Below are 24,133 nucleotides of genomic sequence, written 5' to 3'. Positions count from 1 at the left end.
GGCTGTTGCTAGGCGGTGCTGGCGGTGCCGTGGAGGAATGCATCACCCGTCCCCGCCAGTGTGGTTCAAATTCTGATATTTACGGTGGAGCTTAGGGTGACGAATGGCTCAGGAAACAGTTCGTCGCTGGCATAATTAATCAGCCCTTCGTTTTGGTTTGCGTAATGGTGCAGAATAACGTGCTCCCGGAGCTGTGGGCGGAGGTGGATATCTACTTCGGTCTACCGTCACAACGCGAACCATGTAGCCCATGGCCATGGCTCGCCAAAAATATGAACGGCTTAGACAAAATCATGCGTTATTTTTCGTGTGTTGATGCATGGATCGGGACGGCCGACACGAAGATTCGGCGCGGCCATCGGCGTCGGTGGGCAGACAGATAGATAGGGCTAGACGGGCACGTACTAGACGGATAGTGTACGTGTGCAGCCCCTACGATGGCGGTGGCATATTGGCATCGCAGGGGAAGATCGCCACATGGCAGTGGCGTGCGTCAATGACTGTACGTGTTGGAGACCTCAGGGGGTGCCTCCAAATTTGCTCTCTGCTTCCATCTCCAGGATGGGTTCAGACTTCAGACTTTAGAGAGATCCGACATATGATCCTGCCATTTTGCCACAACCAACTACCATACCTAAATCCACTTCCATTTGTTTATGAAATAAAAACAAACATTTCCATTGTCCTCACGACACCAACCTTTGTTGCTTGACCTCACAGACTTCTCCGACAACACTGTTTGCTTCAGGCCTGTTTGGAGCGTAAGGGGATTTTGCTATAATCAGGAACAGATTATCCAAATTTCCTTATATTCCCGTCTCAGTGGCGCCTTAATGGGCTTCGAAACATGGGGAATGTTATTGTGATGACATTCCGCAGAAAGACATGGCAAAACAAACATTTTTATGACAATTTTAGTTGCCGCAAGGATGGCAAATTTAGTTAACAAGCACGCCAAATCCTGGCAAAAAAAATAAACTAGGCGGATTTGTCATGCTTGCCAACTGAACTTGCCATCCACATATAACAAAAATTGCCATTCAAATCCTTCGCAATTGCTATGTCTTCCAACAAACGTTCGGTGTTCGGTCGGTACAAGGGTTCAACATAAAACTGTTACTGCTTCTATGTAAACCGATAGTGTACCTCTACACATGCAAAATGTACATTGCCGGGTACATGAACACATACTGGCATACCATTGATCAAAACCTAACGAGCTCACATAGGCATAATTAGGGCGGACAATAAGCACTTCTTGGTACTTATTTATACATTATATACATAACTAGAGATGAACCAAATCTTGGCAGCGTTTTGGTACGTACGTTGTATGTTTCAACAGATAACATCTATCAGAGTACACACTTCTGTACAGCACCCCGAGAATGAGATACTGCATGCAAAATCGGTAATTGCCTTTGGCTCCTAGGTGCATATGCACCCATTGTCGAAATCCAAATTCCGAGAAGTTAAAAAATTCGAAACAAAAATCCCGCGTGTATATCCGGACATTTTATGTGCGTTCACAAGGTTTCAGTGAAAAACGACGTTTTTTGTGGCTTGTGTAAAAAAGATAAAGAAATGCCTCGTGAATAGTTAGAATGAAGCATCAGAAATTGTCTTTTTTACACAAGCCACAAAAAACGTCGTTTTTCACCGAAACCTTGTGAAAGCACATAAAATGTCCGGATATACACGCGGGATTTTTGTTTCGAATTTTTCAACTTCTAGGAATTTGGATTTCGACAATGGGTGCATATGCACCTAGGAGCCAAAACGCCACTCTCATGCAAAATTGTGATGTATCAAAAGAACTTCGAGAAGGGTTTGTAATATTTGGCGCTAGAAAACTACTATGAAGCAGCCTCTACCCAAGAATTGTTTTTTTTTACCAAAATACTTTAGCACTCAAAGAAACAAGGGGGCCAGTGCACATTAGAAGGGCAAAATATATCACATAGCCATTGTGACTAATTCATGGCGTGGTATCAGGTTGATTTCACAGCAGAAGCAAGTGACTTCAAGAGAGCTGGTGATGGTCTTCTTAATGTGTGAGTGAGAAGGATCATCAGTGACAGTAGTGTCAATGCCCCAGCTTGATGAGCTGAGCCTAAAGAGGTAGGAACATACATCAGAAGTGTGGATATTCCCAATGTAACCTGAAACAAAACAGGTAGCACAGTTAATAGTGCTGCATGTATTAATATGGGTAACGAAATCGTTCGACACCCCGCAAAAAAAACCCGAAACCGTTCGATGCTGCAGTTTCGAAATGTTAGGTTGGGATAATTTTCATAAAATCATTCATCAGCTATACAGAGGTCATGAGTTTTAAATCAGCTTATAAGTCAGAACTGCATGGATAGTTGAAACATTATTTACACAATGTCAACAAGAGAGTCAAACATGTGAACTATACCTGAAGAGCAGCCATCCCAAGTGTGCTTCCAACCAGAGATTTGACCGCTGGATGCATATCTACTTTCTTTGCAGCCAGCCATAAGGCACTCACAGACAATAAGGTGCTTGTAGCAAGAATTCGGTGATTAAGCTACAAGAATGTGAAAAAAAAAACATGTTAACCTGCAACAAGTTCTCCGCTGCATAAAAAGATGGTGGTTATGTGCTACAAGAATTAGTGAACTGGTCACAAGAATTAGTACTGATAAGACTCTTATCAATACTGATTGATGCATTTTTTTTGAAGGAGCTATCGATTAATATATAAAAAAAGAAGTTTATGATTCTAGCCAGGTTACCCTTCATAGAAAAAATGAATAACTCAAACGCTAAGGAGCTAAGAGAATGAATGAGCAAACCAATTAACAACAGAAGTTTAACACGGCATAATTTTCAGAGCTATAAACTCCTATCATGATTGCGGACAAAATGTTACCTGCACAGTAGATGTATTTTCAAAGAAATTACGTATAAAAGGCTCCATACTGAACACATCTTCTGGAATCCAACTGTCACCCATCTTCGGAAATGTATTGTATGCACGCCCCTGGTCATAACAAATAATTAGGCATACAGGGCAAACGGAAGCTAAGCATAGTTTCTATGAGAGCAAGAGAAGTGTTGACATACTGCATCATTCCCTGCAACGAACGCTCCAGATATGGCAGTAATGCCTACAACAGCACTGGCAGGAATTGCCAGCTTTCTAAATTTTGCTGCCCCTTTTACCCATTTCATTGATTCAGCCGGAGGGTCTGGCATTACTACTGAAAGAGCAGTCCACAATATACCACAATATATAACAAATGCAGAGGTCAGATGAGCTGCCAGCCTGTATGGGCTAACTCTTGGTTCAACATACTCAGATGCTGGTTCCTAATATGAGAAAAAACGAGTGGTGAACCTCTAAGCCACAAACTTACTAGTTCAACAAGGGCATTGTATTAGTACCTCAAGACCACTTTTCACCATCCACCAGCCAATCAGTCCTTGCGCACCACCAAGTGCAAAAAGAGCAGAGAGCCTGACGCCAAGTTGGCGGGTAACATAGCCTTTTGCAACAAAGTATGCAAAAGGAACAGCAAATACAAAGCCCAAAGCTCTTCCCCACATTCTGTGTGCATACTCCATCCAGTATATAAATTTGAAATCGTCAAGGTTCATTCCTTTGTTCACCCTAGAAATGTTAAATGAATGCTGCTATCACATTAGCAGAAACATGGAAGGAGAAAAGAGCTAGATGCAACTGACTACAGATGAGAGAAACGAAAGATCTCACAATAATTAGAGCCAAAAGTAAGTTTATGCTTTCTTCCTACAAAATGTGTGAAGTTACTTTACCACATAACTAGCAAAACCATATCAAGTTCTCTAAAAGAGTAACTGGAACAGAGAATAAAGCCCAGCCAAAACTTTCTCACAATTTCTATCAGCACCTTCATATAGGCTGCTAGTGTTGAGATTATCAAGTTAGAATGTGATCTCACAGGCATTTTCTAGCGGGGCCAGTGATGACAATTAATCAGTCCTTACGGAGCATCTAATCTAAGGAAATGAAATATCATTTATTTTGTTTCAAGCAACTTAAATATCTAAGCTATGTTTTTGATTAAAGCTGTAAACACTTGTTCTCAGAATCGTAAACTGAGAATGGGATTTGTTAAGGATTGAGGCAAAAGAGACGTGAAAATCTGTAGCACTAGCACCAACAGGACTTCCTTGAAATGCTACGATCGTCTGAGAGGACAGTAAAAATTAAAGACTGGAGCAAGGCGACAAATAATGAATGCATCGATTGCATTCTTACCTCATGTACTCAGGTGACTGCTTGTATTTCTGAAATTCCAGTAGCCACTCTTCTTCCGACATTGGAGGCAAGCCCCCGGCGAACTTCCAGTCAGTCATTGACAGCCCCGAACGTGTGAGCCGAGTGACTCCACCAAGTATGACCATGCTGAACACCCAGGCAGCACATCCAAAGAGCCATATACCAACTGCCTTCTGTGCTTGAGGCCCTTTGGTAACTAGCAGCTTCAGTCCTGAATTTGCTGTTGCGTTTGCCATATTTGAATTCAGTGCAGCTGCAGTAGTAGACATTTTCCGTGTGCATTGGCCCATAAAACTCTAACATGATGCAAATGAAGCACCAGTAAATTTTTGGAAATTACTTTCAACAAGTGTAGCATTTTGTAACAGAAAATTGAAATTTAAACAGGTGATTGTGATGAGCTACATAGTGTATTCCTTGGTATCAACATATCCAAGGAAAACAATCAACTCTTTTAAGTTGAATAATTGCAGCCGACTAAGACACCGTTATCAGGTTAGTAGCATGTGTGATATTCCTCTAACTGCAAAAATTAAAGCATGACCACGGCTAAGCAATAAGCATTATTGGAGCTACAACTACAAGTTTATTACAGCAATCAGATAGCCTTTTCCACTACAACGTAATCAGATGTTAAACTCTAAACCAGAATGTCTCACATCGAGTCCAACATTATGCCACTTTAGACAGAAATCTCACAAAATGGTCACACGACATTCGAATCATAGAAAATTACTGTACGACTCACGCGCCTACAAAATGATGGCGTAACCAAGAGGAACCACGCAAGCAGAGGAAGAGGGGAAGGGAAGAGAAACGCTCACCTTAGGGCCGAAAGAGCGGAAGGCGTGGTACGAGGCAACTCGGGAGGCGGCGAATAAGCCGCCAGTCGATTGCGGGGGTGGCGGCGGGGGGAGGTGGCGGCCGCCCCCGCCGCACGAGCCGGATCCAACCCTAGGAGGAGCGGGGGGCGGAGCTGGAGCGCTCCTCGGGAGGCGAGGGATCGTCATCAGGGCGGAGGCCTGGTCCCTGCCCCGGCGGAGCAGCGACGCGGCCACCCTGCTCCCCATCATGGCAGGCGGTTGCGCGGTGGCTTGCGGAGGAAGAAGCAGCGGAAGGCAGAGCTCGCCGGAGATTTTAGAAGCGGAAAAATTGTGGGGTTTAGGCGCTGGTCACGTCGTGCATTTCCACTACACACGAAAAATGCGTGCGGGTGTGCACGCTCGGAAATAGGCTGGCCCGACTTCTAGACTAGGCCGAATACGAACTTTCGGCTCGTTCTACACATTCGATCATTTTTCTTCTTCTCAAAGAAGCAATGTTCCTAAACATTTTCTATTACTCACTCCGTCCTTAAGGCATCTCTAACGCGGATTACATAAAAGATGTTAGAAGAGTAAAAAATTGGTTTTGTTCTTCTGAACCGCACATAACTGATCCCTTATCGTTGTTAGAGCAGTAAAACATTTACTCCTCGGCCGTCCTGACTCTCAAATATACTCGACCGCTCACCCGTGGAGTAAAATTATCCCCTCGATCCCACGTCGGCACGCTCCCCACCCCGCGCCACATCATCGTAGGTGTTGCCTCTGTGACCATCCTTTGCCTCAATCGATACCCCGCTGCCTTCGTTGCCCGCCTGGCCCCACTTCGAGATGCTCACTGGTTGCTGTTGTCGCCAAAATAAATCTATATCGCTGTCGTCGCCGCGTCAATCCCATCGTCGGGAGCACGCACTGCATCTTCTCCTTATGTGCCCCTTCATTGACTGCCGGCCATCTCAAAGCCCCGCCTATCACTAGCATCTTGGGCACTGGCTCAACGCCACCGACCGACCCTGACACCTCCTTCGTCCTTCAAGTGTTCAACGAATTGCTTGGGTGAGTTTCTTTGTGATATTTCATCTCATTTTTTTTGGCAATCGAGTTGAACCTGGTCATTTCTAGTGTAGATGAGAGGCTCAAGGAGATCGAGTAGTCCTGGATTAGGGGGTCCTCGGGTGCCCGGCCTATTCATCATAGGCCGCACTGATGGGCCGTGAAGATGAACGCTGAAGATCATCCCCGTGTCCGGGTAGGACTCTTTTATGCGTGAACGGCAAGTTTTAGTGTCCGGATGTATTATTTCCTTCCTCTTCAAGCCGATTTTGTACGACCCTAGGCCCCTTCAGTGTGTATATAAACCAGAGGGTTTAGTCCATGGAGATCATTAGAATTCTCATAGGTTAGAAAGTTGGGGTTTAGCCATTACGATCTCGAGGTAGATCAACTCTTGTAACCCATATTCTCATTGAATACAATCAAGCAGGACACAGAGTTTTACCTCCTTTAAGAGGGCTCGAACCTGGGTAACAATGTGTCCCCATCGTCCCTTGTTACCCTCGATCCTCAAACACACAGTTTGGGACCCCCTATCCGAGATCTGTTGGTTTGACACCAGTATTGGTGCTTTCATTGAAAGTTCAGTTGTGTTGTCGATAGAAGGATCGATGGCTCGCCTTGTCATCAACAACGATATCACTTTTGGAAGGAGCCTAACTTCGAGACAAGTCCTCCAGCTCGGCAGTTTCACCATGGGCACCCACACGGCCACCAAGCCGATGGTGCCCCCGTGATCACCAGGCATCGCCTCCGCATCGGTCTCGAACACACCGAAAAGATGGATCCGGCGGACATCTCGTCCTTGAACGAACTGCTGGATTGCATCGCCACCCTGGGGATTTCAACGGACTATGATCGGATCGGGCTTAAACCTGACCAGAGGAAATCAATCTCCCGTCGATCACTCACCTGGTGGCGGTCGTCGAGGAACGAGACAAGAACACTTCCTACCATAAATTAAAAACCAGCTATGTTCGGATCTCCGAACCCATTGAACCGGATATTCTTCCTTTTGAGGAGATCTTGCGTCCCCCGAACTCAGGGTCAGGCTTAGAGTCCTGGGAGCACTTAGATCTTCCCAGACCCGAACCGGTGATCTCGGATATTTTACAAGCTCCGAACAGAATTTTGGGCCGGGATTTAAGTTTTAGCCCACCCGCCCACCACAATCAATACGCTCCAAGTAATTCAGGCCCTCCAGACATATACGACCTAATGTATGTATGACAGCAACCTTAGGAAACGGTCCATCACTTTTGGGCCAGGTTTCTACTTGTTAAAAACAAGATTAAAGATTGCTGCGACGACGATGCGGTCTCGGTTTTTCATCGCAATTGCATCGATGAGGGAATTCGGAATGCCCTCAACCGTCGTCGCATACAGAATTTCACGGAACTATTGCACGTAGTATGGAAGTACTGCGTGATGGAAAGCACATGGAAGGCCCAAAAAATCCAATTGAAACCCGCCGCCTTTAAGCAGCGCACCGCTTGGGCAAAACGGGTACACCCTTACGAGGCATCCGATCACAAGCCTGTCGGCAAGAAAAACAAACCCTTTGCGGGACACAGGTCCGTCCTTGACGAACTCCTCGACAAGCCCTGTCAGGTACATGCAACACCGAGCACTGAACCAACTCACAACCTTTGGGCATGTTGGGTACTCCGGCAGGTGGCTAAAAGCGGCAAGGCTATCCTCACCACCGTTACCCCAGAAAAGCATTCTCCGGAGGATGACGGCCTTAACGTCTTTACGGTCTTCGAGACCTTCTCTTCAAATAATCAGCGCAAAAGGGCACTCCGCGACCTCGCCGAAATTAACCAAGTAGCCGCAATGACTCCATGGAACAACATGACAATAACTTTCACCGCCGCCGATGAACCAAGCACCCGATCAGTCCGAGCACCTGCCACCTTGGTCTTAAACCCAATTGTGTACGGGTTCCGACTTACCAAAGTGCTCATGGACGGCGGTAGTGGACTCAACCTCATCTACGAGGACATGCTCGACAAAATGCATATTGATAGAGCATGCATCAAGCAAAGCAGTACCACCTTTCGAGGTATCATCCCCAACCGAGAAGCATGATGTTCGGGGAAAATCAAACTTGATGTAGTTGTAAGTGCATCTAGTGCCACCCCTAGTTGGTTTTGGAGTATTGACGACAAACCTAGTTGAGGGACTAATGTGTTTGTGAGAATTGCAGGATAACACAGGTAGAAGTCCCTCATTGATTCGGTTTTCCTACCAGAGATGACCCCTAAAAATGTATGAAGACATTGAAGTCAAAGGTGGTATGTGAAGACATTCACATTGAAGACTATGACAAGAGAAGACATCGCATGAAGACTATGGAGCGCGAAGACTTAGATCTTTCTTTGTTCTTTTTCTTCTTTGTTGAGTCATAGGAACCACCATACTGTTAAGTGGGGTCCAAGAGAGCCAGTCAGAATGACTGAAGTGATGCTTAACCAAAATCCTATGTCTTCGAGTGAAGACTATGAGAGCGAATCTTGTCCAGAGTTGGACAAGTCAGCTTTGCTTGTAGCCCAAGTAAAGTTGTCGTGTGTGTTTGAAATCTGACCGTTGGAACACGTGTCAGTTCCTTAGTGACCCAGGGTCATTTCGGACAAATTAGGTCGGGTTTCCTAATGGCTATAAATAGCCCACCCCCTACAACCATGAACGGTTGGCTGCTCAGAGTTAAAGTACGGCTTTTGTCATTTGAGAGCAACCCACCTCGAAGCCTTTGAGAGAGAATTCCTTGAGAGGATAAAGCCCTAACCACTCAGAGCCAAAGAGTGTTAGGCATCACTTAAGTCTTTTTGTCTGTGTGATCTGAAGACTTATTACACTTGAGGACTGTGAATCCTCCAGCCGGTTAGGTGTCGCGTTCTGAGCATCCAAGAGTAATTGTCGATCGTCGGTGAACGAAGTCTGTGAAGGTTTGGAATTCTACCTTGAAGACTTACCAGAGTGATTGGGCGAGGTCTGTGTGACCTTAGCTCAAGGGGAATAAGGTGAAGACGAGGTCTTCTGAGTTGAATCTCAGCCTCCCTAACCAGACGTACAGTTGTCACAGCAACTGGAACTGGTCCAACAAATCATTGTCTTCAACGAGTCACTGGTTTCATCCTTCCCTTCCCTTTACTTACTGTTGGTTCTTGTGAAGTCACTGTACGATAGCATCACCATTCGACTTCACTAAGTGATTACTTGTACTGATTGGTTTCACCATATCTTCCTACCTGATCCTTACTGCCTAGCTGCTGAAAGTGCGTTATATCGACTAGAGGGGGGGTGAATAGGCGATTTTTATGAAAGTCTTCAAAACGTGGAAGTTATGAAGACAAACGATAGAAATAAACCTATTACCCTGCAGCGGAAGGTAGACTACACTAGGCAAGCCATAGTCAAGTATTCAATAAAGTGAAAGCACAATGACTAATAGCAGCAATGTAGTAAGGATCAGGTAGGAAGATATTGTGAAGCCACACAGAACACGCAGTCACTCAGTGAAGACAAAAGATAGTGCGAACATACAATGACTTCACAAGGAGTAACAGTAAGTAAAGGGAAGGGAAGATGAAACCAGTGACTCGCTGAAGACAATGATTTGTTGGACCAGTTCCAGTTGCTGTGACAACTGTATGTCTGGTTAGGGCGGCTAGGTATTTAAACCTTAGGACACACAGTCCCGGACACCCAGTCCTGAACATGCAGCTCAGGACACCCAGTCCTCACCATATTCCCCTTGAGCTAAGGTCACACAGACCTCGCCCAATCACTCTGGTAAGTCTTCAAGGTAGACTCCCAAACCTTCACAGACTTCGTTCACCGGCAATCCACAATGTCTCTTGGATGCCCAGAACGCGACGCCTAACCGGCTGGAGGATGCACAGTCCTCAAGTGTAATAAGTCTTCAGATCACACAGACAAGAAGACTTAAGTGATGCCTAATTCTCTTTGGCTCTGGGTGGTTAGGGCTTTATCCTCGCAAGGAATTCTCTCTCAAAGGCTTCGAGGTGGGTTGCTCTCAAACGACAAAAGCCGTACTCTGAATCTGAGCAGGCAACCATTTATGGTTGTAGGGGGTGGGCTATTTATAGCCACTTGGCAACCCGACCTGATTTGTCCGAAATGACCCTGGGTCACTAAGGAACTGACACGTGTTCCAACAGTTAGATTTCAAACTCACACGGCAACTTTACTTGGGCTTCAAGCAAAGCTGACTTGCCCGACTCTGGACAAGATTCGCTCTCAAAGTCTTCACTCGAAGACATAGGTTTTGTTTAAGCATCACTTCAGTCATTCTGACTGGTTCTCTTGGACCCCACTTAACAGTACGATGGTTCCTATGACTCAACACAGAAGAAAGAGAACTACGAAAGATCTAAGTCTTCGAGCTCCATATGCTTCATGTGGTGCCTTCTCTTGTCATAGTCTTCAATGTGAATATCTTCATATACCACCTTTGACTTCAATGTCTTCATACATTTTTAGGGGTCATCTCTGGTAGGAAAACCGGATCAATGAGGGACTTCTACCTGTGTTATCCTGCAATTCTCACAAACACATTAGTCCCTCAACTAGGTTTGTCGTCAATACTCCAAAACCAACTAGGGGTGGCACTAGATGCACTTACAATCTCCCCCTTTTGGTGATTGATGACAAACTAGTTGAATTTTTCAACGGGGGATATAATCTGTGAAATTGTAAAGGATAAGGAATTATTTTCATAAGTTGCAAGGGCTCCCCCTGAAGATGTGCATATAAGTAATTTGCTTTTGGAATGCAAATGCACATGGGAGGTTGTACTTGTGGAGATCCACTTCAACTTATGATGACAATCCACTATGCATGTGAAAGTATATGAAGATAATGACATGCATAATGGAAAATGGACATCTGCAAAATGATCTAAGTGCGGAATTTATCATCGCAACACAAGGTGGCAGATAAGTAGCAGACGACCATCGAGTTTAAGTGTTACAACTCAAAGAACCAAATGTAGCAAAACGAGAGTTGTAAGCACGAAGCAAAATATAAAGCACCCGCCCATATGGACCCGCTTGAAGACTATCAACCTCATATGCTTCTCCCCCTTTTGTCAGTAAGGACCAAAAAGGTTTGAAGACATAGAGCATCTACTCGTTCCCATGAGGAGTAGGTGAAGCAGCAGTGTCGTGGGTGGTGTTTGGCGGTGCTGAAGAGCTTGGAGCAGAGTCGAAGCGTGCTGAAGGAGGTGGCGGTGAAGTAGCATCGTCTTCATCCTCGATCACTCTGGCATTCACAGTTGCAGCAGAGGAAGAGAACGCAGAGTCTTCAAGGGATGGAGTTCGTCGCAGCACTGCCCTTCGAGGAGGTGTGGAGTCAAACTTGAATCGCTCAGTGAAGCCATCCTCTTGAAGATCATCTTCAGAACACATCAGCGTTAGCCCTTTCCATGTGCGGCGAGAGGTTTCATGGGCAACAAAAGCATTCTTGGTGGCAAGATTGCGAATGCGATTAACATCCACCAAGAGGCTTTGCATCTGACGCTTCAGCCAGTCATGATGCCTATCCTGTTTCTGATGAAGAGCCACAAGAAGCTCTCGGTCGTTGAGAACACGAGTGCGCTTCTTGGGTCGTGGAGCAGTTGTACTGTCAGTGGCTTCAGTGAGAGCAGGATGCGGTGCACGTGTAGTGCCAGCCAAAGGATACACACGAGTGACTACTTCAACTCCTTCAATGTTCTGAGAAAAACTTTGATGCTCTGCATTCTGAAGACTTAGAGGTTCCTTGGCAGGCTCAGGATAGATGGCTTCAATAGACATATCCACATCAGGCAGAAAAATCCGATGATTGCAAACAGATGGCTGATATGAGATAGCGGAGTGAAGTTTGATCAGCCGCATTACCCATGGGGCGTAGAACTTCAAGCCAAACAGATCAGAGCCTGATGCAGCAAGTTGGCGAATGAAGAAATCTTGTGTATTGAAGCATTTTCCATGAAGAATGTAGAAGACCAAAGTCTTCATTGCACCTTCCAGGTTGGCATGGGGAGAATGTCCTTTGATTGGCCAGAGAGTTCGCCTTATGATGTGATAAATGGTTCTTGGCAGATACTCAAGGTCTTCAATGAAGAACTCCGTGGGATAAGCAGCATCTTGGGGCAATGGCTTCATCATACTGAGCATCTGACTCATATTAGGTTCAGTCTTCTGAAAGATGCTCTCAATAGCTTCACTATGAAGCGGACAACCATGCTCGTAGAGATCGCCAGGAGTGGGCAAACCAGTGAGCTCAATGATGTCAAAGGCTTTGGCTTCGTGATGAACGTTTCCTGTCATCCACTCCAGGACCCAAGTCTTCGGATCTCTGCTATACCCGCGGATGTGAAGTGTGGCATAGAATTGGAGCAGCAACTCTTCATTCCAATGCTCTTGGTCAGTGACGAACGACAGCAGTCCAACTTCTTTGAAGCAATCCAGAGCTTCTTCCAGACATGGCAGACCAGCTATAGCTTCAATGTCAAGACGCTTGTGGGGGAAGATGCGACCTTGATTGTAAAGAATGCAGGAGTAATAGCTTCTCTGTGGATAGCTCTAGAACTGATCAGATGATATTCTTTCCCTTGAGTAGGGGTTCCTGGAGCTATTGAAGAATGTGTTGTCTGCTCTGAAGCCATTGATATTGAAGGATCCAGGTGCTGATGCAGGACCTGGGAACCTGGGCAATCTTGGGATTGACTTCTGTACCTGAGGCCTGTGCTCAACATGATAGTCGAACTGGGGACCGGCAGCAAGTGCAGGAATAGAAGCAGTGGGATCAGTGGCTTCACTGACTTCTGATGCTTTTGGTGGGGAGGGTTCCACATTAGCTTCAGCCATGACAGCGTCAGTGGCTTCATTGGTGGTGGTGGTGGCAGCCTCAAGATTTTCAACCTCCACTTGATGAGCTGGAGGGTCGGTCACAGTCACGTTCTCCTCGAGAACAGCTTCTTGGTGAGACGGGGGTGTAGCAGCGCTTGGGGTTTCTTCTTCATAGGTTGATGCAGCCGGAATGTCTTCAGCAGCTTTACCTTCAAACTCAGAGACTGGAGGCCTTGGTCCTTTGCGAAGCCTGCGTAACGCTGGCGACGCTTGTGGAGTTGGAGTTAGCTGGGCCCCAAAGTCATGTTCCTCTTGTGCTTGTGGGTGATCCGCCCATGAAGCATCCTATGCAATTGGTGTCAGTGGACGACCAATGCTGATGAGTTCGCTGTGCGTTAGCACAGGCGATGATACCTGTTGGTGTTCTAGCTGAGGAAGGGTTGCATCATCTTCAACATGGTCATGATGACTAATGTCTTCAGCAGCGATGGGATCAGCTGCTGGAAAGTCTTCAGCTTCATGAGCCTCTGTGAAAGCAGGCTCATGGATAGTCAGTTGACGCTCTTGATGTTCAGCGTCAGGGCGAACCATGGAGATGGGTTCAACAATTAAGGGCTCTGTGGGAGTAGCCCGTTCCTTCTTGGTCTTCCGCTTCTTCTTGGAGGGAGCAGTAGTAGAGGCTTCAGGATGTTTCCTCTTTCTGGCTTTAGCCTCAGCAGTCCTCGTCTTCTTCAGTTCTGAAGCGGTTGACCTGGCCTTTGGCTTCGAGCCAGTCATGCTAGTTGGGAAGACAATGGGATCTGCTTCCTGCCTTGGTGCATCGGGTTCAGCCGTAGTGGGCTTCTTCTTCTTCTTTGCGGCCATCCTGGGGTCGATGCTAGGATGCCCAAGGGCCTTGCGCTTCTCAGCCTCATTGTAGGCCTGCACACATTTGTCAACCAGAACCTTCATGCGCTCACGAGAACCTTGAGCTTCTGCACGTTTCTTGAGAAAGGCTTCCTTGAGCTCGTGCAGCATAATCTTGAAGTTCTTCACCTCTTGCACGCTGAGCTTGGCCATATGCTTCTTGAACTGAGCCTTTTCATAGTCAATCTTTTGCTTCAGTTCAACAATGCGCTGGGCGATAGCTAACTCTGAAGCAATGGCACCATGGAAGGCGACACTGAGGCCAATGGGTAGTTGCAGATCTAATGTTTGGCGTGTCAAACCATTCATCAATGAAGTTGTGGATGATTGTTACATCAAAGAGAGGCAGATCATTGAAGATTTCTGCTTCTTCTTTGCTCTTGATGAGTTGCTTAAGAGCGTCATCTGCAAGATCTTCATCACTTGACAGATCAATGGCATCATTGCGCAGAATGGCAGCAGCTGTTAGCTCTTGGCCAGTGTGTGGCAGAGGCATCTTGACCTTCTGGGGCTTGGAGATGCGTGATAAATCTTCGGACTGCACACTGTCTTCAGGAGGTGCAGTTGCCAGTGGCTTCGCCCGTGAGATTTTTGGTGAAGGGGCAAGCTTTGAAGCTTTTGGCTTCTTCAACTTCTTTGACTTTGGCGCTGCAGGCGCTTCATCTGATTCAGCGACAGCTGCAGGCTCATTCACTGCAGTCCCTTGAACCAAGATATGGGTGATGAGGCCTTCAAGGTTGTAGAAAGGACCGACGACATTGGGTTCTGCATCTCGTGTGCCATTAGCCCTTGGAGCTGAGGGACCAGGGTTGAAGTCTAGTCCCAATGTCTTCTTGTTTTGCTTCTCTGAGTTCTGGGAAAACTGGAAGTTGCGCTTGAATAGAATGTCGTCACGACACCATAGTAGTGACGATGGGTGTGCATCAACAGGACGTGGCCCACGGACCATGCAGGGATAGAAGCCTTGTTCAATGGCTTCATCTCTGGACCTGGGTTGAAGATTCTTGTATAGGATGTCTCCCCACGGTCTCTTGATGGCATTTTCTCAGCATATTCCTGGGTTACAAATCGGTATTTGAACCATTGTTCTGCCAAATATCTTCGAATCCATTGGATTCGGGTCTTGCGCTGATTGTAATCCTCTTCAGGATCTGTCTTGTACAGTTCTGAGAGGTCATCTGGCAGATCTCTAGATGTTTCTCCACGACGCTTTCTGCCACCCTTCCTTGCTGATTTCTCTGAAGCCATGAACTTTAAACTAAAAGGCTTCAACACGTTCAAAGGCTTCAAAGATTTTCACTTGCTGGACAAACAGAAACTTGCTTCGGGAGAATTTATATGATGCTGTAAGAATTCTGCAAATGAATGCAGACTATGAGAACCAAGGGATTCTCCCACGGACATGTACCTGTGATAGCATTAAGGTGCGAGGGAAGGGGAAGAGGTCATATGCATTCTTAGAAGATTTTGAATATAAATCAGTTTAGAAGACATTGACCTCATCGTGCGAAGACATTCACTCATAGATAAGGAGTTGGTTCCAGATTTGTATGAATCCAGAGATCAGTACAAGTGAGGAATCTAACTACTTTGTGAAGCATAAGTGAATATACTAGGCATGTTATGAGATGCAGTATGAGAGAGATCTAACTTGTGTGAATAGAAACTGCTTGTGGTAGAAAGTGACAAAGCCATAGGATCAACGGTGCCGTAAAAAGGAAGTTTTATTTACCACACTAAGAACTGCTAGACGGAGTGGAAGATGAGGCCGAGCAGTTCGATCTTCCGTGCCCTAACTTGGCGACGGAGGACACCTAAGGCGACGGCGGAGAGGACGATGTCCGCGGTCGGCGTGAAGACGGCGTCGGAGAGGTTGCGGCAGCGAAGCACTTCGTCGTCGGCGTCGTCGAGGGCTAGCGGTGGCACTAGGGTTCGTGCGAGAGTGGAAGAAGAGATAATGACCGCCGTGAAGTGTGTATTTATAGGTACAGGGGCGGCACTGCGTTATTACACAGGTGCCCCTGGCGATTTGCATCTGAGGAACACGTGGCCATTATGCAAAATTTTGGGGTTTGTTCCATGTCCCACGCACGCCTGGATTGTCGGGTGGTCGTTCCTACTTCTCCGGGTTTCATGTGGAGGAATGAGCATTGAAGGTGGACTTAAGGTTTGTCTTTGTATCTTCTGCTGACAAGGACGTAGAGAAGACATTCGACAGTTTCAATAGAATGCATATGATTTGGAGAGATAGAGTTTGAGATAGATAGCATAGAGAGGTTAGGGTCCGATCACATTCACTTAGTTCAAAAGATTCAACAAGAAGACATAGCTATAAGTGAATGCTGTAGAGGACAGAACACTAGTATATATATATAATCAACATAGTGAAGATAATCATGAAGACATGTTGAGATTGAAGCCAAACCAAATGTGAAGACATAGCAAGGTAACGCCATGAGTGAAACACTTCAAAATAGAACATTTGGTGGTGGCGTTACCCACCGTATAGGAAGTATTAGACCCAGACACGGCGCACAATTATCGTGGCGCTCCGAAGTCAAATTCCACATTAATGTATTCACACTTAGAATGTATGTCTTCATTGATTGAAGATATACTTTACTTCATGTGTTGCACATCTAAGTCATCAATATGCATAAGGGTTAGGATGTGTGCCTGATCATAGGAAATTTGAGGATTCTAGGATATTTAGCTCACACCGTAACTTGCAAAATCTCTTCTCATTCAAGGGCTTGGTGAAGATATCTGCCAATTGCTCTTCAGTGTTGATGTGTATGATATCAATATCTTCCTTCACAACATGATCTCTGAGAAAGTGATGACGAATTTCAATGTGCTTTGTCTTCGAGTGCTGAACTAGGTTGTTGGCAATCTTGATGGCGCTTTCGTTGTCGCAGTAGAGTGGCACTTGCTTCAGATGAATGCCATAGTCTTTGAGCGTTTGCTTCATCCACAGAAGCTGAGCGCAGCAAGATCCAACAGCAATGTATTCAGATTCAGGAGTGGAGAGAGATACACAGTTCTGCTTCTTTGAAGACCAACATACAAGTGATTGTCCCAGAAAGTGACATGTGCCTGATGTAGACTTGCGATCAACTTTTTCACCAGCATAATTAGCATCCGAGAATCCAACCAGATCAAACTCTGAGCCCTTTGGATACCATAATCCTAGAGTTGGGGTGTGAGCCAAATATCGAAGAATTCGCTTCACAGCTAAGTGATGTGACTCCTTTGGTGCCGCTTGAAATTGAGCACACATGCAAACACTAAGCATAATATCTGGCCTAGATGCACATAGATAAAGTAAGGAACCAATCATGGAGCGGTATACCTTTTGATCGAACTCTTTACCATTGTCGTCAGGACCCAGATGATGCTTGGCTGGCATTGGCGTCGTGAAGCCTTTGCAGTGTTGCATACCGAACTTCTTCAGGCAATCTTTGAGATACTTCTCTTGAGATATGAAGATGCCGTTGCGTTGCTGTCGTATTTGAAGACCGAGAAAGAACTTCAGCTCTCCCATCATAGACATTTGATATTGCTCTTGCATCATATATCCAAACTCTTCACTGTACTTCTGATTGGTGCAGCCGAAGATAATGTCATCCACATATATTTGGCACACAAACAGTTCACCATCATATGTCTTCGTGAAGAGAGTGGGGTCGAGAGAACCAGGTATGAAGCCTTTGCTCTTCAGGAAGTATTTGAGTGTGTCATACCAGGCCCGAGGGGCTTGTTTGAGGCCATACAGTGCCTTGTTGAGCTTGTATACCATGTCAGGATGTTTTGGATCTTCAAAGCCAGGAGGTTGTGCAACATACACTTCTTCTTCAATCTTGCCAGGAGGCTGAGGGAGTCCTGCATTAGGGGGTGTTCGGGTAGCCGGACTATACCTTCAGCCGGACTCCTAGACTATGAAGATACAAGATTGAAGACTTCGTCTCGTGTCCGGATGGGACTTTCCTTGGCGTGGAAGGCAAGCTTGGCGATGCGGATATTCAAGATCTCCTACCATTGTAACCGACTTTATGTGACCCTAACCCTATCCGGTGTCTATATAAACCGGAGGGTTGTAGTCCGTAGGCAATCAACTCCATACACAACAATCATACCATAGGCTAGCTTCTAGGGTTTAGCCTCCTTGACCTCGTGGTAGATCTACTCTTGTACTACCCATATCATCAATATTAATCAAGCAGGAGTAGGGTATTACCTCCATAGAGAGGGCCCGAACCTGGGTAAAACAAGTGTTCCCTGCCTCCTGTTACCATCCGACCTAGAGGCACAGTTCGGGACCCCCTACCCGAGATCCGCCGGTTTTGACACCGACATTGGTGCTTTCATTGAGAGTCCTCTGCGCCGTCACAATCAGGAAGGATGCCTCCTCCCGTCTTTAAAGATGGCGCCGTTGCTAAGGGAGCCTTGGCTGTCGGCCAAACCCTCCGGCTAGGTGGTTTCCTCATGACCGCCTGTTCGGCTGTTGCGCCGACGGTGACCCCTCGGGTCATCAAAAGCAACCTACACGTCAGCTCGGAGCTCGTCGAGCAGCTAGATCCAATGGAGCTCTCTTCCGTAAACGAGCTCTTGGATCGCATCGCCGCCCTGGGGGTCGCTACGGATTACGACCAGGTTGGGCTTAAACCCGATCTAAGAGAAATTAACTCTCCCCAAGTCACCCACCACGTTGCCGTGGTAGAGGCGCAGTGCGGCGACCCTTCATCTATTTTAAGGACTAGCTACGTCCGAATTCCCGACTCCTCCAAGCCGGATACCCGCGGAGAGGAGGATGTAACTCAAGACCTGAGCTTAGGATCAGGCAACGGGCTAGATTCGTTGGACAACATCCAAGAATCCGAACTTCAGAGTTCGGAAACTCTTCGGCCTCCGAATCTTGGATTGGGCGAGGTTTCAGATTCAACGACACCCGCCCACCCGAACATAAGCGATCTCTCCCAAATCAGGCAGAGGCCCGAGGAAACAGTACATCATTACTGGGCCAGATTCCTCCTGGTTATGAACAGGATAAAGGATTGCCGCGAGGGAGACGCAATCTCTATTTTTTGCAGTAATTGCACGGACGAGGGAATCCTTAACGTCGTAAGCCGTCGTGATATTACACGCTTCGCTGACTCGGTGTCCATAGTACAAAAATACTGTGCGATGGAAAGCGCTTGGAAAACCGAAATAAAATTTTGGGACAATCCGACCTTGAATAGTAATCCCATCCGAACTAAGAGGGTGCATCATCATAGGACACCCGGGATAAACACCAAAAAACCAAAACCCTCTACAGGGCATGGAACCGTACTAGAAAGGTGGCTTGATGGACCCTGTAGAATTCACAGTACGGAGGACGCCACACCAACTCAAAGCCTTAGAGCGTGTTGGATACTCCGGCAGGTGGCCAAAATTGGAGAGGACCTCTTAATTCTGGAGGCCGCAGAAAGCCAGCCCAAGGACACCAGTACCGTTCTCATAGTCTTCGAGACTTTCACATCAAACAATATGCGAAAAAGAACACTCCGCAGCCTCGCCGAAGTCTATCAAGTTGCAACAATAAATCCATGGAGCGACACTGCTATTACCTTCAATGCAAGTGATGAACCTAGATTCCGAACAGCCCGAGCACCAGCAGCATTGGTCCTCAGTCCCATAGTGGACGTCTTTCGCCTCACCAAGGTGCTCATGGATGGAGGCAGCGGACTGAACCTCATTTATGAGGAAACCCTTCAAAAAATGGAAATAGACTGGAACCGCATCAGCGAAGCAGCACAACCTTTAGAGGAATAATCCCCAGTCGGGAAGCGCGCTGCACAGGAAAAATCACACTAGATGTGGTGTTCGGCACGCCGGATAATTACAGGTCCGAAGAAGTCACGTTTCAGGTGGCCCCGTTTAAGAGCGGATATCACGCTTTACTAGGGCGGGAAGCATTCACAATCTTCCAAGCAATACCCCATTACGGGTACATGAAGCTTAAGATGCCCGGGCCGAATGGAATTATCACTCTAGCTAGTGATCCGGACATAGCACTCCGCGCCGAAAACAAGACGGCCGCATTAGCCCTTGAGGCACTATCCGAAGCCTTAGTGGCCGAGGAACTGACTGCGCTGCGCTCCACGGTTAACAGGGATGATGTGATACTCGATAAGAGATCCAAATCCACATCCTTCAAGCCAGCCGACGAAATAGTCAAATTCCAGGTCCATCCAACGGACCCCAATAAAACAGCTTCAATCGGGGCACGACTGAACCCTGATGCAGACGCCGCACTGCGAGAGTTCCTACGAGAGAACTGGGACATTTTCGCCTGGCACCCTTCAGACATGCCAGGGATCCCACGCAGGCTGGCCGAACACAGCTTAAATATCCTAAAAGGATTCAAACCTGTCAAACAAGCCCTTCGGCATTTTTCCGAACCCAAGAGACAGGCTATGGGAGAGGAGCTAGCCAAGCTATTGGAGGCCGGATTCATTAGAGACATAAAACATCCGGACTGGCTAGCAAACCTGGTGATGGTACCAAAGAAGGACAAATCCTGGCGCCTGTGTGTCGATTTTAAAGACCTTAACAAGGCTTGCCCAAAGGATCCCTTCCCCTCCCCCGCATCGATCAAATTATCGATGCCACCACAGGACACGATTCGTTGTGTTTCCTCGACGCATACTCCGGTTACCATCAAATCAAGATGGCAGAATCAGACCAAGCCGCAACAGCATTCATCACACCATACGGCCCATTCTGCTTCAACACAATGCCCTTCGGGCTGAAAAACGCCGGCGCAACATATCAGCGCATGATCCAGACATGTCTGGCAAACCAGATCGGCAAAACAGTGGAGGCGTATGTGGATGATGTGGTCGTCAAATCAAGACATGTCGAATCCCTAGTAAACGACTTGAGGCTTACATTCGATAACCTCCGAACAATATGACATCAAGCTCAACCCAGAAAAATGCGTCTTCGGCGTTCCAGCCGGAAAGCTCTTGGGCTTCATTGTATCCGGTAGAGGAATTGAAGCAAACCCAGCCAAGATCCGAGCTTTGTCACAATTGGATGTCCCAAAGGACCTCAAACAAATACAAAAATTAACCGGATGCGTGGCGGCTTTAAGCCGCTTCATCTCCCGCTTGGGAGAAAAGGCACTACCCCTCTATCGCCTCCTTCGGCGCACCGAACACTTCGAGTGGACGGAGGCCGCCACGGCCGGACTTGATGAAATAAAAGCCATATTGGCAACAAACCCAGTCCTGGCCGCGCCGAACACCGGCGAACCAATGTTATTGTACATTGCAGCAACACATCAAGTTGTCAGCGCAGTGCTTGTTGTCGAGCGGGAAACGGATGGACACAAATTCCCCCTTCAAAGGCCGGTCTACTACGTATCCACTGTCCTCACTCCATGCAAATCACGGTACCCGCATTATCAAAAGATTGCATACGCGGTATTCATGGCATCCCGGAAGCTACGACACTACTTTCAAGAGTGTTCCATAACAGTAGCCTCGGAAGTACCACTCAACGATATTATCAACAACCGCGACGCAACGGGCCGGATTGCAAAATGGGCCATCGAGCTTCTCCCGTTCGATATAACCTATAAGCCACAGCGAGCTATTAAATCGCAAGTTTTGGTCGACTTCGTCGCAGAATGGACGGAGGACGAGCTCCCTAAAGAGTACGACACACATTCAAACTGGATTATGCATTTCGACGGCTCCAAAATGTTGGCCGGACTGGGGGCTGGCGTCGTCCTGACGTCCCCCACAGGAGACACAGTCCAATATGTGCTCCAGATCATGTACATGGATTCCAACAATGCAGCCGAATATGAGGCCCTCCTACATGGCCTCCGGATAGCAGTATCCATGGGTATCCAGTGCCTAGAGGTACGCGGGGATTCAAACCTCACGATATCCCAAATTAATGGAGACTTCGACGCCAAGGACCCAAAAATGGCAGCTTACCGCAATGCCGTCCTAAAAATGTCAGCTCGGTTCGAAGGGCTGGAGTTTCACCATATAGCCCGAGAAAACAATCAAGCAGCGGACGTCCTGGCACACATCGGAGCAAAACGCGATGCAGTCCCCCCCAACATCTTTTTGGAAAGATTGTTCAAGCCATCCGTAGCATGGGAGGGGGAACCCGCAAATAACAGCCCGGACCCAGCCGCACCACCCGACGCCGAACAATCTGACACAATTGGAGGCTCTGCCAACGAAATTACACCTTCAGCCCACGTAATAATGGCGGTCATCGCCCCGTGGACAGAACCATTCCTAGCCTACCTTACTAGGCAGGAACTCCTAGAGGACCAAAACGAGGCCCACTACATAGTGCGGCGATCTAAAGCCTATAGAGTCCATGAGGGAGAGCTTTATAAGAAAAGCACTACCGGAGTCCTTCAAAGGTGCATCTCCGAAGAGGAAGGGCGGAACCTTCTGGCTGAAATTCATGCCGGACTCGGTGGTCACCACGCTGCTGCTCGGTCCCTTGTTAGCAAGGCTTTCCGTACAAGCTTTTATTGGCCGACGGCCCGGGCAGACGCTCAGGACCTAGTCCAACAATGCGCTGGTTGCCAACTTTTTGCCAACCAAAGCCACATGCCACCCACCGCACTCCAAACTATACCCATCACCTGGCCTTTTGCGGTCTGGGGGGCTTGACATGGTCGGACCCCTTAAAGGTGTGACCGATAGGAAAAAATACTTACTGGTCATGGTGGATAAATTCACCAAATGGATAGAAGCCAAGCCTGTTAAAACGGCCGAATCCGGACCTATGATAGACTTCATATCCGGGGTTGTACACCGTTATGGCGTCCCGCACAGCATCATAACCGGTAACAGTACAAACTTTACCGCCGACGAGGTAAAACTCTGGTGCAAAAACATGGGCATCAAGCTCGATTATGCTTCCGTCTATCACCCACAAACCAACGGCCAGGTCGAACGTGCAAATGGTCTTATCATGAGCGGCATTAAACCCAGACTGGTGCGGTCCCTCAAGGAATCTAACACGCACTGGGTAGAGGAGCTCGACTCCGTGCTATGGGGGCTGCGGACCACGCCAAATCGCACCACCGGATACACACCATTTTTTATGGTGTACGGCGCAGAGGCAGTTCTGCCCTGCGACATAATTCATGACTCACCTAGAGTGCGCATGTACGAAGAAAGAGAAGCCGAGCTCGATCGGCAGGACAACTTGGACGCCCTGGAGGAGGAGCGTGACGTGGCAAAAGCCCGTTCCGCATTTTATCAACAGCAGGCCCGAAGATATCAAAGCAGAGAAGTACGGGCCAAAAATTACAATGTTGGCGAACTAGTTCTACGCCTGCCGGATAAGAAAAAGGACAAACTCAAGCCCAAGTGGGAAGGTCCATTCATAATCGACCAAGTCCTGACTGGCGGGGCGTACCGCCTGCGAGATGCGTCGGATAACCGACTCGAGCCGAACCCGTGGAACGCCACCCGTCTCCGAAGATTCTATGCCTAGCGCCGGACTCTGTGTTCGTCTCCTTCCTCTGTCCATTTTTTGCATTTTTCTGTCTTACATTTCTCTCCTTCCCCTCTTTTATTTTATAGCCCTTAAAGGCTCATCTAGTGACGCTCCACTCGCGCTCATTAAACCTGGGGGCTTCTTTAACAGAAGCTTATTTATACGGGCTTCACGCCCAACACATGCGTCAAACTTCCGCATGTACCTTTTTCTTCACCATTATATGCATCGATATGACTTAAGTTTTGGCCAAGCTGGGTTGCCTGGCTCCTGTGCTTACCCCTACGTTCCCGATTGTTCGGCTAGGAGGTAAAGGGAGCACCTCTGCGATTGTTACTGCCGGGTCAGCCGGATGTGTACCTCAGACTGGGTGAAGCCGAAAGCTAGCGTTCTTAAGGGAATATTCGGTCGGTGAAATAAAAGATGATCTTTTTACTCATTTTATGTGCCCCCAGATGCTTTTTTTCTGCGTCTTTTTACGCAGTCCGGACATGCACTTTAGGGCATGCCTCCCAGCGAAAGGAACCCCTAACGGAACTATTCTCTCTGGAAGATGTTTCTTACTAACCATGTAATATAACATAACTAGTTGGGCACTTGTCTGATAAAGCACTAATGACCCCTACGCCTGGTCTCCACGCATACCCTGGTTCTTATATAACCGCTATGGTATTCGG

The 24,133-nt window shown here is 47.3% G+C and overlaps 1 protein-coding gene across 1 annotated transcript; it reads right to left on the bottom strand.

The window, feature by feature from the left end:
* Window positions 1-1,798: 1,798 nt before the first annotated feature.
* Window positions 1,799-5,487, bottom strand: LOC123151936 (cytochrome c oxidase assembly protein COX15). The gene is made up of 7 exons (XM_044571564.1): window positions 5,116-5,487; window positions 4,271-4,587; window positions 3,415-3,640; window positions 3,094-3,339; window positions 2,900-3,010; window positions 2,423-2,554; window positions 1,799-2,162 (listed from the first exon to the last, which is right to left on the bottom strand). Exons 1-7 carry the CDS (start codon window positions 5,362-5,364, stop codon window positions 1,992-1,994), a joined length of 1,452 nt encoding a protein of 483 aa, XP_044427499.1. The 5' UTR covers window positions 5,365-5,487; the 3' UTR covers window positions 1,799-1,991.
* Window positions 5,488-24,133: the final 18,646 nt, after the last annotated feature.

This window comes from Triticum aestivum, chromosome 7A (assembly GCF_018294505.1).
Source record: "Triticum aestivum cultivar Chinese Spring chromosome 7A, IWGSC CS RefSeq v2.1, whole genome shotgun sequence".
Classification (NCBI taxonomy): Eukaryota; Viridiplantae; Streptophyta; class Magnoliopsida; order Poales; family Poaceae; genus Triticum; species Triticum aestivum.
This window is presented reverse-complemented; position numbering and strand designations above follow the sequence as displayed.